Raw genomic sequence first — 16,908 nt, 5'->3', positions numbered from 1 at the left:
AAAAAACACAAATGAATGATAAAATTCAACTTGTGTTCCATTTTATTCATTATTTTTATTGAAACTGAAGCAGAACAGAACACATATTTTTGACTCGTTTCCACCTGCAACTGCTGAAATATGAACAGACACTTTCTGAAGAGTTTTAACTTACTTAGTCTTCAAGTAATTCCTTTTTTTGTAACGTTTGGATGGCACATAGTCCTCGTCATCACTATCCAAGTAAGAAACGGAGCTATTTTTCTGTTCTTTTGATGGCAGAGGTTCATATTCTGAGCACACATTTCGTATCACAGACTCAATGGTATTAATAACACTGTCTCTATCAGCAGTCACATTATTGCACACAAGGTCCTCTTCCACAGGTTGTGGATTAAGTTTGCTGGGGGACAGTCGTGAGTGAGATTTCTTTCTGTGGACAATTTTCTCCACTTTTGGATCGTCTTCCAATGGTCTTAAACGGGGACGCCCCACTTTCCGTTTCTTTTTTCTACCTCTGAGGAGTTTTTCTTTGATTTTTGTTGCAAAGGACTTAGAGAACTGTCCTATAGCCACCTTACATGTGTCTTTTGACAAAGAACTGCCAGGCTTACGCCCTCTTTTACGATGAGCTAATTTTGAACCACACTGCAACTGAATGCAATCCACACAAGACAATTCTGAATCAGTTTGAACACTTATAGAATTAACCTGAAATCCATTCAAATTTGAATCTGTTGACACAACCAAGTTATTCTTACAGGATTTGTCTGTAGCCAATGGAATTCTAAGAGACTCACATGAATTAATTAATCCCTGAGGGTTCATATTACTTTCTCTAACATCTTTGGTAACATCATTTGAGGAGGAATTTCTGAGACATGAAGATGATACTGGCATGTTCCTTGGTGTTGCTGTATAATAGAAATTTAAATGCTCGATATAAATAAATCAAAATTTTCTCCATTATTGTAAAATTTTTTACATCGTTTTCTTATTATTTCCCCAATACTTAAGAATTAGCATACCTTCACATACGACAAGTTATCATCAATTTCCTTTATAAAATTAAATTTGAAAAACATTTCATAGTAATTTGGCTAGAGCATATATACACTTGTCTACCTTCACTGTCTCTACTTTCCAAGCTTAATTTTAATACTGGATTCTTTCTGGGCCGCCCTGGTTTACGTTTTTCTGGCTGCTGCATTGACTCCTTTCCCTCATCAGACACAGTTCTTGTTGTTGGAGGAATATCTGACAAAAACTTGTGTCTCTTCTTTGGGGGAACATTTGGAACATACTGCTGCAAATCTAGGTTGTCATCAGAATAATCCCATGGGGCTGAGAACTTCTTTTCTTTCAGACTGAACATTTTCCTATGAAATGACTTCATTTTGGACTTTTTCTCCATTATCTGAAAAGCAAAATCCCTGCGTGAAGTTTTTAACCGTTTCACTTTCTCAATTTCAAAAGGGTGCCTCGTATCCTTTTTCTTTGGTTTCACATTGATCTTGGTAAGCTTGAAGATACTTGGTAATGGAACTTCTCCTGGTTTCACTCTTATGAAGGTTTCCTCTGGTCGAGAAATGGCCAAAAGATGAAAGTTATCAATCACATATTCCATATCCGTCAAAAATCGAGGGTCAACAATGTTTCTGTGTTTGGATCGAAAGTTAATCAACTTTTCTTTTCTCTTCTTCTGTTTCTGTTGCTGTTTCATCCTATGTAGAAAATTTTTATTCCCCATGTCATCCTCTGGATCCGAATCAAGAATACTGGGTGTCAAAACATTAGGTTTACTTGTAAACCCAAATGACCTGGGACTCAGTAATCTAAACTTGGATGAGAAAGCACCATACTTGCTTGTAAACTTAGACCCCAACGACTCTGTGGGGGTGACAGTGTACTTCTTCTTCCGGCCTCTTTTGCTTTTCAAGTTGCCATGTTTTCGCATCATAACATGCAGTTTTGGTTTACGAATCTTTGGACCCTGTTTCAATTTCAACCCACTACTATGCTCATGATGAACAGAAGGCACAGGATCAAAAGAGGGTTCAATGGAATTAAGTTCATCTTCAATGGAACTCTCTGGCATTTCATCCAGAGTTGATATGCTTGGGTTCTGAAACTGTGAAGAAATAGAGCTCTGTACACTTTCAATAATGGACACAAGTTCTCTATCTTCCGTCTCTTTACCTTCATACAATAAATTTGGGACATTTACAGGTCTATCAGAATCCTCAGAATCCAAAGGTTTCAATGGCCGTTTTCTTGGTCTTCCCACTTTTCGCTTCTCTGGAGGTTTTTGTTCAGGAATTGGAGATGTTGCATGCATTTGAACAATGGGGGGTTTAAAAGAAAATGTAGAACTGTCCACACTGGATGTTGATTTAGCTGGAGAAATATCAGATAAGTTTTGCAGATAATTGTTTTGAGCCTCAGAAAGTGATGACTCGGATGATTTGGATGGTGAGATATCTGAAAGGTTAATTAAGTCTGAGTTGGCATCAATTTGAGATAAATTGTCCAAAATATTGTCGGGAAGAACCAAGTCTGATTCTTCCCTTGTAGAGTCATTTTTATTGGTATGAAGAGCAATGGATGAACTTTGAGAGGTATTTACACAACTAGAAAACACTGCGCCAGCTCTTGCTAGTATTGTTTTTTTGTTTAGGGAGCCTTTGGGTCGCCCTGGTCCTCTCTTTACAACATGTGAGGTAACTACTTTAGGTGGCCTTCCAGGACCTCTTTTTAACTTTCCTGGTGGTCGACCAGGCCCCCTTCCACTTGCCGAGATCTTTCCTCTCCCCCGACCTGGAGGACGCCCAACACTTCGCTTTTTGATTGGTTTGTCTCCCTCATGGAACTCATATACATCAAATGCTTTCTGAAGAACTTTATCATTAGGTTGTTTACGGCGAATGTATTTCCTTTTCTTTGACTTTTGTTGTTCACCTTCTGACAGAACTCTGTCTGGACATTCTGCTAGTCTCTCTTGCAAAGAAGGACCAGGTATTAATGGCACTGAAAATGGTTTGTCATCTTTATTATTTGTGTCATCAATTTGAACTGGCATTTTACCCGTAGTCAGCAATGTACTACTCTTGTGGCGTCGCAAAAATTCAGCTCTTTTTGGTACACGGCCCACACTTTTCTTCTTTGGCGAAGGCGAATGTGAAGATGTATCGCTACTACTGCAACAACCTAGAATATTATCACCCAAGTTCGTATTCACAACTAAACTATCACAGTGCAAAGGGTCCATTTCAAGCTCTTTATCATGCTTACTGTAGGATTTCTGTGAATTGACCGCAGCTTCATCATTCACAGTATCACCTATTTCATATGCAGTTGTCAAGCCACAAGAAGTTGTTTCAGCAGAATTATTTTTTTCACTTGTTTGAACATAACAAGGATCACAAGTATATCCACCTACACTGACTTTTGAACTAACACATGCAATATCGGACAATGTTCCCGATCCTGGAGATTCATTTCCGACTGGTGAATCTGCTAGAGATATACCACTGTCTGGTGACACATTTGACTGCATGTTGTCCAACCTAGCAAAGCTTTCTTGCTGGTCATGAACACTTCCTGGACGTGTGCGATCTGACATGGCATCAGATTCATCCCCACTTCTTGTGTTCCTGAAAATGAACTCATTTCCAGCCACATCTGCAGCCAGTCTTGATGCATTTATTTCACATGGACTTTCACTTTCCTTTTCTAGATCACTATTTTGAATACTTAGTTTTGATTTACTTGTCTTTGGTGTTTTTCTTTTCTTTTGTAATTTATTTTCCCCTTCAGATGATATGTTGCTCAGAGCATTGTTCATTTTCTCGAATATATTGTCATGCGAATCTTGACCAGCAGATTCAGAAATGCACATTTCATTCTGTTCTTGTTCACTTTGAGAAATGTCATCCTCCTTTTCTTTGTTAAAAAGACTGATTTTCCTCTTTTTTGATGCCAAAGATTTAGTTTTCTCTCGGATTTTGTCAAAGTTTCCAACAGCATGTCTTGCATCCGTCTTTGATGCAAACTTTTTGTAATGCCTTTTCATTGGAGAGCTATCTTTATCCAACAGAACATAGCAACTACTGGACAGTTTTTCTTTACTTCCTTGCACATTTTTATTTTTTGATGTCCTGCCTTCCTCTGACAATTGAATACCTTCATTTGAGTTTGAAGACTGTAAAAACTGGTGGAATGTGTTCTGAAATCCTTCTGATGAATTTTCCTCATGATTTCTACTGGATCCTGAAGCATCAAATTTAGATTCTTTTGTGTCTTGGTGGCAATCAGCTGTATTCAGGTCCATCTTTGACGATTTTCTTACATACTGCTCTGGGTTGGTTCTACATGATTGCTACAGTGAAAAAAAATATGTATAAAGCAATATGTACTTCAAAAAACCTACACAAACCTAAAGTTTAATTCATAAAAACATGGGTTTAAAAACTTTTTTGTTGCTAGGTTTTTTGTGTAGTTGAAATGATATTAATTGAAGAAGTGATACCAATATTGTATATACAAATGCAGTGTAATAAATCATAAATTTCCAACGACAGACTCAACAGATGTAAATGTTTACCCCTGTGTCAACAAAAACACTGTCCACTTCCTTCAGTCTGGAGCCCAGTTCTTCATCATACCCTACAGATGATGAAGATGAGCTTTTCTGTTTAGCTGAGATGGTAAGCTTTAACTGTCCTTGATTAAAATTAGTCCCTTGAACAGAGAATTCTTTTTCTGATGAGCTTGCGTTCTCACTGTCAGATGACGAATCTGCTGTGCTCGAGCGAGGCGATTCGCTGTTATATACATTGGAAATCACTCCGGGCACCTCACGGTTCATTCTCAATCACGATCCATATCATGGATCCCAACTTCAAATCTTTTTCTCTCAAATTATCTGAAACTGTAGACAACAATTTTTTCACCAATGTTACTCAATATATTACAATTACAAATAAGTAAAAACATGATGGAACACAGCTCTCTTTATATCAACGTACGATATGGTCAATGACCTGTTTAATATTTTCACTCTTTCAACAAAATTTTCTGTACTTTAAACGTCATATATGTATTGTTACACATAACCACGACTGATATAAACAACAGACACAAAACTATTCTTACCCGCCAAAAGTGCACCTGTTCAAATTTATCCGAATCTATATTATTACAACTCAATCAAATACAGACGAAACGACCATATCATAGCCCACTTACCTGTTATGTTCTATAATTAATCTAATTAGCAAGATTGATTACTCATACGATAATCAAAACATCCTCAATTCTACGCCATACCTATCGCTGATCAAATATGGCGTCTGTGGTTAACCGAAGGGGATTTCGAAAACATGACTTCACTGCAATATAATAATGTGTAAATGCATTCAGAAAAAAGCGCACAATTTTCACTTCATAAAAATTGCTTACGCTTACCCTTAGCTTCAAATTTAATGGTTTTAAATATATAAATTAGACGCAAAAAGGAAATAAAAACAAAGATGCTGATATAAAACCCTTGCGGTCAAGGTCATTTTCGAAATCGGTATTTGTACCTTTCGTGTAGAGGGTAAATTAGTGCATTAAAAATAAACTGTGAAAAATAAATGAGCTATTCCTTAAAATTTCATCTCCTAATTTACTACACATGAAAAGTTTTAAATAAAGTTATCTTTTCTATTAACGATTTATGAATAAATCTGGGGCGCACTCGATTGGAACCCTTCTTATTAGACCACAGAGATATAGTTATGTTTAGAAGGCCCTCTCAGCCATCTCATTCTGCACCAAAGAGGGAAGAATAGTATTCTAATCATGTTTGTATGGCGGGTGGTTGAATACTTTGAGGACTTTTGCTATCGTAAATAAACCAAACTGAAAGAAAAATTCAGTTGCAAAAAGTATTCCCTCTCTTATATATGTCTACGATTATATAATATATATACAATGTTAGTAGCTGCAGATCTGTAGCGTTATGGTTTTATATATTTGTCTTTGACCATAACGCTACAGATCCCGTAGTGCAAAAAAGGTGCAATTTACGGCGCAATATTTTTTGCGCTCTTTTGGGGAGAATTTCTCCACTTTCCAGCATCGTTCAATCAACTACCTTTTAATCCCTAATTCTAGACACATTATTTAATTATTCTGTATATTTTATCCATCTCCCAACCCTTCATATATATAGTTGTCTCTACAAGTGATAAACTCACTTGATTAAAATTATTTGTTAGATTTCTGAAAATTCACTTCAAACAAATTTATTGCCTGTAGAGACAACTATAAATGGTTGGGAGGTGGATAAACTATAGATATTGGCTACAGAATGTGTCTAGAATCAGGGAGTGAAAGGTAGTTGATTGACCAAAGCTAGAAATTAAGTGGAGAAATTCTCCCCAAAAGAGCGCAAAAAATATTGCGCCGTAAATTGCACTTTTTTTGCACTACGGGATCTGTAGCGTTATGGTCAAAGACAAATATATAAAACCATAACGCTACAGATCTGCAGCTACAATGTTAGAAGAATAAACATTTTTTTCCTTTCGTGTAATTGCAATAACCAACCATCGAACACAGTTTCAATTACCATGTAATAAGGGGGAAAGATTTGCCCCTATTAACATTTTAAAAAAATATAATGATATATTCTTTTACAGTTTAGAGTTTTTCCTGTGTAGTACATGGCATATGTTCTTCAATCTTAGTTTTTAGGCCAGTGATTTAAGTTTTAAAAATAATATTGAGCTTGCAGCACATATAGGAGTAACAAAGTCATCTCTTCGCCTTTTACCACTGTTTATACAGGCACGTAGCATCGTTTTTGAAAGTGGGGGGGGGGGGGGGGGCCAACCTGAGAAAATTTTTTTTAACTTACTTTTTTCAAGACCAACTATCTTTCAGTTCAAACTTTTTGGGGTAAATTTTCTTTAAAACACTACACTGTGCTGAAATGTGGGGGGGGGGGGCCCAACCTTCCTTTCAGTATACATTTTCTATAGTAAAGGTAATGCCGGGAGAAAAAGTGGGGGGCCAGGCCCCCCCTGGCCCCCCCTGATACTACGTGCCTGTTATAGGCACGTACAAGGGGGTTTTTTTTCCAGACATAACTTTTTGCTAAAGAAAATGATCTTTGAAAGTCTGGTTGGCCCCCAACTTCTTGCTGTATTATAGTCAAATAAGGAAATAAGGAAAAGGTAGCATAGTAGTAGGTTTGAGTTTTTTCCCAAGAAAGTTGAATTTTATTTCCTCCCTGCCAACCCCCCCCTCCCCCGGGTTTTAAAAATGACGTAATTGTTAAAAAACCACAGCTGCAGTAATATTGCAGATATTATGCAGTATTAAACTGCTAAATACTCTTCTGAGCACTCGATTGATCCTTCTGACATTCCCTTCTAATTCTAAAAGGGTCCATATCGAGTGCGCCCCTCATTTCATTTCAATATGGCTGCCTCCATGGTGTGATGATGGGATTGGAAACTTTTCTTTAACAAATTTGTATGAATTCATGAAAAAAAATTCCTGTAATAATTACCAACACAACAGAACATAGCCATGACTAGTGTTTTAAGGGGCACGTCAATCAAATCCAAAGGTAATGATGGTCATTTCGATTTATTACCATGTGTTTTGTTATAGCTCGAATTTACTCTGGACTGTCACTGTAACGTTATTAATCCTAATTTTCGCTAACGGATGGTCGCCCATGAGGTACAGTGGTAAGATTATCTGCTCTTAGGTCACGGAGTAAGCAGTTGATTAGTTAGAATAGTCTAACTTTGTCTCGGGACAAGCCCTCACCAAAGTTAGAATACCTCCCATATACTCGCAATGTAGCAAATAATTGCAGAATCGCTCCGAAACGATTTTGAAGAATACAAAAGGATTTGCACTGAAAATAACTTCCAAATTAATTGTAACAAACCTTTTTGAGATTGTATATGTCTTTTATCCCTAAAAATAATCCATAAAAAGACGAAAATACAACAAATTTTCTCATAGGTTTTTCTCGCTTCAAATTTACCTGCCATGTTTACATTCGGAACTCTCTGGATTGTTCGTAGTAAATGCACTGAGTACAAGTTATTGCCCGTGTTTATTTTGCTACATTGAGAATACAGGGAACAAATTCTATCGTTAAACCGGGTCCGTAGGACATTCATCATTTTAACGATAGAACATTCTATCCAGCAGTTGATCCATACATCTCAGGTGTGAATCCCACTGCAGGTCCAGTAAAATCACTAGATTTTATTGTCATCTTGATTTACCTACAAGGCTACAAAGCTTATATTTCACCTACCTGAAGTAGCTTTATTTAGCTACCAAATTAGACTAATTTCAGATATAAGTATTTTCAGAATGTGCCAAATACCTCACTTTGCAGTGATCATTTTCAACTTTGAAGTCAACTGAAAATTTATGAAAAAATCACACAAACTTGAAGAAGTATCGTTATCTGTGCGATTGCAATCAAAGTTCTGAAAGTTTTGGGGCTATATGCAACAGTTAATTTGTGATCAAACAGTTACTTCTTACAAAGAAGACTAGCTGCAATAATGTAGCCCTCTCCGATTTTTTTTTTTTTTTTTTTTTTTTTTTGGGAGAGGGCTACAACTCCCTAGGATCTCCGTAATGGTGCAATGCGGCAGTGAATCGCTCCCGCACGGATTTCGGCTCGAATTGTCTGTAAACGGCTATTTTATTTATATGCCTTACCTGAACTTCCAAAATGTAGTTAAGACATTGTGATCATCAAAAAATATACAGCAGTATTTTTCGTGTATGTCAACATACAACTTAAATTTATCCGCCATGTTTACTGACCTTGAAGATTTTATTTTGAGACAGCCAATGAGATTAGCTATAGGGAGCGGATTTCTTTGGAATAACCTTATTTTAAGCCTAAATATCGCTGTTTACGAAAAAATGACACTTGGAATTATTTTATTCATCGATGTTTAGTGTTACTATTCATCAAAATTATTTATAAACATCGACATTTGCTTTATAGAATTATTCGAAATTTCAAGCGCAAGTCTCACTACGTCACATGTGAACTGTCATGGCTGCCGAATGAAATCACACAGATTTATTTTAATGGTTTTCGCGTTTAACGAGCTATGATGTCAACAGTGAATAAAAATTTCGTCTTATTATAAGTAAGTTGAATGTAAAAACAATTTATCCGGCCTGCAGTCGCTCGTATTTAAAAAATATTTTTGCACCATTACGGAGATGCGATGGAATTGTAGCCCTCTCCAGAAAATATCAGATAAAAAAAAAAATTGGAGAGGGCTACATTATTGCAGCTAGCAATAATGTAGCCTTCTCAGATCAGGCATGGGCACGATTACTAAAAAATGTAATCGATTAATAATCCATTACTTAGAGGTATTTTGTGTAATCGATTAATAATCGATTACAGTCAGTTTTGTCCTGTAATTGATTGTAATGTAATGGATTCTTAATTGATTACTTTCAATTTTCTTCCACCCTCAAATATCAAAGCAGAAAAAAATTAGATATTTTGTAGTAATGTTGATGATATCCTCTGAAGTTTTAATATATTTACGCAGTTTGGATTTGAACCTCCATATTTAATAACTTTCACTCACAGGTACTTGTTTCGGGAATAAATTTTAACCCATAGTATAATAATAACACAAGGTATCTAACTCCAAATTACACGGAGTACCCCCCTCCCTTAGAATTGCGCTCATTTACACCTTCAGAGAAAAGGCAGTGGCAAACTGTTTATACCATCTACGATAATTTTTCTACACAACCATATATGACTTGGTTGTCTTTGTTTTTTTTAATCTCGGTAAACAGCGTCAAAACTGTACTCGCCGAGTAGAAAAGTCGAACTAAACCATAAAACGGTATGTGCTAATCTCTGGCAAAGAAAAAAACTAAAGAATGCGTGGGTTTAAAAATTCAATTCCAGATTTTAAATATTGCATTGAATAAATAAAATTTCATAGTGTCTTATTTTCCATAAAAACACTACGATGTTTTTCCGATGTAATTTTAGAGACAGATTTTTAGCCAATCAAATTCGAGGTCTAATTCTTTGCCCGAGACTAGAACATACCATACTATGGTTGAGTTTCACTTTCCACTCAGCGAGCAGAGTTTTGAAGCTGATTAGAAAATAAAGACAAGCATGTCAGGTATCGTTGTGTAGCTAAATTATCGTAGAAGACATAGGTATAATCAGTTTACCTGTGCAATTCCTCTGAAAGTGTAAATGAGCACGATTCTAAGGGAGGGGGGTACTCGGTGTAAATCGGAGTTAGATACCTTGTGTTATTATTATACTATGGGTCAAAAATTTATTACAGAAACAAGTGCCTGTGCTTTAATTTGGTTGTTGCAGAAATTATTTAATATTTTACTGCGATTTACAAGTATTTGAACATTCTGCATGTTGGCAGTATGCATGTACACAATCCGCGTTTTGATAATTTCGAAAAAAATAAATTAGAACTCTAAGCAATGAACATGTAAACTCAATGTACCTTGAAGAATAACTAATAGCACAATTTCTTTTGTTGAAATAATTGTTTTGAGAGCTATCAATTGTTCAGAAAGATTGTTTGTCTACAGTGGAGTTATTAATAATTATAAAATAGTATGAAGTTCACAGTTCACACCTCATTATCTGCAGTTAGGGATATCCCAGCCAATTAGCCAAGATGAACACAGTGACACTTAATACCCCCTCTCTTTCAAAATACAGACACTCATTGACAAAATAAGTAAAGGATGATGTGACATAACTGCTATCTGGGGCCCCTTTTTCCATGACGAATTATATTTAACAGGTCGGAGAGAATACTCGAAATCGGGTATTATCCGTGAAATCGTGTATAATACCCGATATTAGGGTATCGTTGAATCCGGGAAATCGGGTATAGGAGGTGTAATCACCTAATAAAACTTAAACAATGGGATGGCGCATGTTGCCGAGTTAACTTTCATCTAGATACCCATGTTTTCTAAAGGTATCACTAGCCAAGTAAGAATTTGGGCGTCAAGATTAATGCGCTCAGGACAACAAATACCCGTGGAGGTCAGTACATTTCATGATCTGCACACAAAAAGGCGTTCGATTTGCTTTATATTTTTCATAATGTTGAAAGTATATGCATCTTCCTAATGTTCATTCCCAACACAACAGAATGGTAAAGTATCAGAATTCGGGAATTTATAATAATTCCACATCAACACAACAAACATGAACAATTTGTAAATAAATCAAATTATACGGAAACACATTTCACACACAAGATATGATGCCATGTATAAACAAGGGATTGTCTATCGTATCTAATTATGCGTCATTAATTACTTTCACATTCATCTTGTGCATAAAATCAAATTTATTTATGAATGTATAAATAATGTAATGATAAAAATGTCTAAAATTTCGGCTAAAAAACCTCTTTCTGTTTGTTCTTTATTTGAAAATCTTTTTTTGTTTTTTATCATTCATACATATTTGCAGAATATGTCTTCAACATTTTAGCAGAGACAGTAATAGTTTCAGGAATACAGCTAATATGAGAGAACATAACTGTTGATCATTTAATTTTGCTAAGTCATCAATATTTTACCATTTCTTGGTGACTTCAAAAGGGGGGGGCTAAAGGCTTCTTGACCACTTCTGACAAAACAACCTCGACTGTGTTCTACATTTGTCCAAGAGACCTCTTTTTGAATGTCACAGTCGGTTAAACTCGGTTATATATTTTTAATTGTAAGGAAGATTTATTCATCAAATAAAAATTATATAGGTAAACAAAAAGCAACCTGTTATTTTCTAACACAATATGAGACTACAAGTAACTAGAATTCATGTTTATTTTTTTAACACATTTTTTCATTATTGATGAGTATTAGGAAAAGTTATTGCCATGAGTAATAAGTATCATAAATAAAATAACTAAAAGAAAACTGTGACATATTGTCTAGAACCAATCAGATAGTGCGTTGTATTCGCATATTATAATGAGATACATGTATAAGATAGCGATATAAGAAAAATATAGAAGGTAAAGAGGTAAAATTTACCCTGTCTATCAAATAGTATAATAAAGAAAGGAAGTGACTATAATTTTTATGAAATTTTAATGTCAGTTATGTCCAAGACACGATGTAGTTACGATATTGACACATTACTTTTTTATAGTTTACTATAATATTTCTCTATCCTTGTGTGTTTATTACTGTAACAATACTTTGTGTTTTAAGAAGTCTTTCTTACTGTCATGATTGTTCAAAGAATTATGGTTTCCATCTACAATACTAGTATTGTATTAACATGTATTACTTGAAAACTATCTTTTATAAAACTTTCCCTGTAGTGTCGATATCGACGATGTCGCTTCGATATCGAATCATGTTTGCTCAGCTCTTTATAAATACCGTCCCTGTTACTTTGCATGTGTATTTATGTTTAAATTACTTTACTTTTACGAAGATTGTACCTGCCATCGATATCATCGATATCGACGATATCGTATCGATATCGAATCATGATTGTTAAAATATATTACTTCACCAACTAGAACCTTCACCCTAATTCAAAATCTTTACTTTTAACATATCCCATGACAATAAGTTCTTAATTTCTTCATGCAACGCTTGTGCATATTTACTTTCTTCTGATTAATTAGTTTACCCTACTGTCGATATCGACGATATCGTATCGATATCGAATCATGATTGTTAAAACATATTTAACAACTATCACCCTCACCCAACATCATACTCTAATCCTAATCCAAAACAATAACAACCACTAACCCTTTCCGTATCATAATTTAATTTCATATTCATGCTAATAATGAATGAATTTGACATCAATTGTGTCCTTGTAAAATTATGTTATACATCATTGTGAAAATAAATTCTACAAATAGGATCGATATCGATACGATATCGTCATGGTATTGTTGATATCGACGACATCGACATAGCACAAAGTCTCATATATGGTACCAAGTATTTCAAACTGATAGTGCTCATCACGATCGATATCGAAACGATATCGACATAATATCGTCGATATCGTCAATATCGACATCGAATTCATTCTTGGACATGTATGGAGTCTTAATGTCCGATGAGGAATTATATTCCCATAAAGTAGACAAGAGTTTCCAAGGCAATTGAACACTCCATTATTTCAGTTTGTTCATTAACATATTCATAAACGTAAAAACTATAAGAAATGTGAAATTTTGACTATGTAATTCATATTTCAATATGACTGTACTTCGATCTATATTGAGAAACTCAATGTATTATAAGCTCATGAAAAGATGTACACATTCGACTTTTATTTATACCCCCCCCCCCCAAAAAAAAACAAGAAAATCCTGTTCATATGACTTCTCGCTCTCAATTTTCACACAAATGCATAAAATAAAGAAAAAATAGCATATCTTGTATCGATTAAAATGCAACCAAAAAATTTACGGTGTCTTTGAATAAAAATTTCCATGCTAAATTGACAAAAAAAAGATACTCACCTTCATTTAGCTATTTTCAACCTGTTTTCCCGTGGGTATTTATTTAATTAAGGAGGCTCATTACACCACTTTTTGATGACGTACTACACAAAAAAATAAACCTCCATTGTGTCGACCGGTTTGCTCAGGGGACGAGTAGTATAGGTACCTCTATAATATGACCCTGACCTTTAAAACGCTTTAAAAATAGATGAAACATGCGGTGTTGTAAACAGTGAAAACAAAGTAGCGGATTCATTATGCATAAACCAAGAAGAATTGCTTTTAGGCAGAAACAAAAGAAAGCAACAGTCAAATCTTCGCCAAACAAGTAATGTCAATTTCATAGCCATGCATGCAGCGAACTCTATCAATCACTGACATGTATGTATGGAGGAAATTCGAGTTAAAATCTGCAACCTAGTTGAAATTAAAATTTTATTTAATTGCGCTATTTACTGTGTTGGTGTTAATTTATATATTAGTTTTATTGATTTAAATGTATACTCTGGCAATTTAAAGCTATATTCTGAATTTTAGATGTAATATCAAACGTTCCATAGTGTTTTGAGTCTTGGCTAATTAGGAAAGATAACTCTTGAAAGTGGACTTTCTATACCAAATATTTTTTAAATTTGATTTTTCATTTCGTTTAAACTTTCTTCATTCAATTTGACACATGTAATTCATTGAAATACATTCCTTGTCTCTTCAAACACATTTTTAAAATGTTTTATGCATAGATTAAAAAGATAATGACATTAATTGTTTTCTAGGAGAAAATTATTTTTTCTAATAAAATTATTATTAGGTATTATGAGGTATTTTCACTGTCATTTTATTTGACACTGAAAGTTCTGAAATTCTGTGAATAATAAACCTGTAAAACATTTCACTAAAATAAAACAAAGACTAAAAAATTCTATAAAAAATATTTATGATATCAATACCCCCATCTGGATATTTGACATCTACATTATAAGTGGTGCTGTATTGAAATCTAAAATAAACTGTGGATGTAATGAGCCACCTTAATCTTATTTTATTTTCTTCTTTATAATAACATTGGTATTCTATTATGGCAGAGATATACAATTATGACTCGCATATACTGTACTCTCTAACTGTTAGGAATAATTTATATTTCATGTGAAAGGGATGCCATACATTTTTCAGTAAAAAACATAACACGGCGTTAGTCGTTTAATTTCTTTAAAGTTTCACATTTTGTGAATAGTGCACAAATTAGAAAATTAAGTATATGGAATACTTTAATGGGAAATAAAGACAAACGAAGTGTATTTATTTGTTTTTAGAAATTATATTGAAAAATAATAACGCCATTGTGTCCTCTTTGTTACCCCAGCAGTGTTTGTCGTGTGATTTTAAACTTATTTGACAACCGTATGAATTAGGTTTAATAAAAATAAATCCACAAGATACTGATGTACAAGAAACAGTAACTGGCATAATGCGCCGTTGCTTTATTCTTTTGTTTTTGAAGAAAGTTGCACGGAATACCCAATTTCACGGATTCAATGATACCCTAATATCGGGTATTATGCGCGATTTCAAGGATAATACCCGATTTCGAGTATTCTCTCCGACCTGTTTAATCTACAACGATGTTGGTATTTTTCAAACATGAGTGAATAAATACGACGCCTTTTGAATAGTTTCAATAGTTCAAACACATTTTAATTATAAGGAATACTGCATTATCTTTGATTTTTTAGACCCTATCACAGCTTGATTCGGCCATTTTTGTGAGAATATGTTATTTTATGGCAAGAGAATGGGCGGGTCTTAGTACAAAAGAGGGATATGCGTGTCCGAGAAGACCTTATATGGCTATTGTTTTTATTAGCTCACCTGAGTCGAAGGCTCAAGTGAGCTTTTCTGATCACATTTTGTCCAGCATCCATCTGTCCCTGACTGTCTGTCTGTAAACTTTTCACATTTTCGACTTCTCAAAAACGGCTGGGCCAATTTCAACCGAACTTGCCACAAAGCATCCTTGGGTGAAGGGGATTCAAGTTTGTTCAAATAAAGGGCAATGCCCTCATTCAAGGGGAGATAATTGAGAATTGCTGAAAATTTGGTGGTATGTTTTAAAAATCTTCTTCTCAAGAACCACTGTGCCAGGAAAGATGAAACTTATGGGGAAACATCCCCAGGTAGTGTATATTCAAATTTGTTCAAATCATGACCCCCGGGGGTAGGGCGGGGCCTCAATGGCCGACCAAAGTTTTATATAGAAATACATAGGAAAATTCTTTAAAAATCTTCTTCTCAAGAACAGAAAAGCCATAATTGCTCATATTTATATGGAAGCATCCCCAGGTAATATAGATTCAAATTTGTTCAAATCATGACCCCCGGGGGTAGGGCGGGGCCACAATGGCCGACCAAAGTTTTATATAAAATTATATAGGAAAATTCTTTGAAAATCTTCTTCTCAAGAACAGAAAAGCCATAATTGCTCATATTTATATGGAAGCATCCCCAGGTAATGTAGATTCAAATTTGTTCAAATCATGATCCCCGGGGGTAGGGCGGGGCCACAATGGCCGACCAAAGTTTTATATAGAAATACCGGTAACTCTTGATGGCTCAAACTTCGATCTCTCGAAGTTCTTGAAAAAGTGAGTTCTTTTTTTCCCTATATAACTAAGCAATTTTACTCTTGATTTCTCGAACTCTTGATCTCTCGAAACCCTTGATCTCTCGAAGTCAAAATGCAGTCCCACTATGCATATTCTATTGGAATTTACCCTTGAAACCTCGAAGTGGCTATGTGTATACAATGTTACATAATTAGCGACTTTACCTGGACATTTAAATGGCCCCAGGCAGAAGACGCGGGTCTCGAGAAACGGGATGTTTATTCAGGTAACACTTATACTGCTAGGTGATAATTGATTTATAATTAATCACATGTTGCCTATATGCTATTAAAAAAAATTATCATCAACTGTTCTACGATAATTCAGAGAAGCGGTGTCAATGAAAAATAGTAAATTGAGTACAAGACGAAAAACTAGTTTAATTTTTATTTCGAGTCAGTCTGTCAAAGTTTAACGAAATATGAAAATGCAGAAACAGCCTCAATGTCAATATTACGACTGTTGTTGCACAAATACTTACAGAACTTCGTTCAACGTTTAATGATCATGTTTGAAGTAGTCAGTGCTATATTTATGACGCGGTAAAATGTCGTTTTTAGCTCTACTCTTATGCGATAGTAATGCGTCCGGCGTCCGTCCGTCTGTCTGATCTCTGTCTGTAAACAATTTTTCAAAAGGTACTCCTCCTACAATTTTAGTCTGATTTCAATATAACTTGGCACACAAGTAGACTACACTAAGATACATAGAATAGT

The 16,908-nt window shown here is 34.9% G+C and overlaps 2 protein-coding genes across 3 annotated transcripts in view; one reads left to right on the top strand and one right to left on the bottom strand.

Moving 5' to 3' along the window:
- Positions 1-5,361, bottom strand: part of LOC134256513 (histone-lysine N-methyltransferase ASH1L-like) — a 38,611-nt gene extending 33,250 nt beyond the window's left edge. For both annotated transcript variants that reach the window (XM_062739149.1, XM_062739150.1), the window contains exons 1-4: positions 5,227-5,361; positions 4,583-4,909; positions 1,105-4,357; positions 155-893 (exon numbers count right to left, since the gene is read on the bottom strand). In XM_062739149.1, coding sequence (XP_062595133.1) covers positions 155-893; positions 1,105-4,357; positions 4,583-4,846 — 4,256 coding nt within the window. In that variant the 5' untranslated portion in view covers positions 4,847-4,909; positions 5,227-5,361. The remainder of the gene's footprint in view (positions 1-154; positions 894-1,104; positions 4,358-4,582; positions 4,910-5,226) is intronic.
- A 2,084-nt stretch (positions 5,362-7,445) lies between these two features.
- The window catches only part of LOC134256519 (small ribosomal subunit protein mS29-like), a 59,921-nt gene continuing 50,458 nt past the window's right edge, over positions 7,446-16,908 (top strand). Inside the window, exon 1 of the mRNA XM_062739173.1 lies at positions 7,446-7,600. Within this exon, the coding sequence (XP_062595157.1) occupies positions 7,561-7,600 (40 nt within the window). The 5' untranslated portion in view covers positions 7,446-7,560. The remainder of the gene's footprint in view (positions 7,601-16,908) is intronic.

The sequence above is a fragment of the Saccostrea cucullata genome, unplaced genomic scaffold, assembly GCF_032062105.1.
Source record: "Saccostrea cucullata isolate Sc308-1 unplaced genomic scaffold, CSIRO_AGI_Scuc_v1 ctg90, whole genome shotgun sequence".
Lineage (NCBI taxonomy): Eukaryota > Metazoa > Mollusca > Bivalvia > Ostreida > Ostreidae > Saccostrea > Saccostrea cuccullata.
This window is presented reverse-complemented; position numbering and strand designations above follow the sequence as displayed.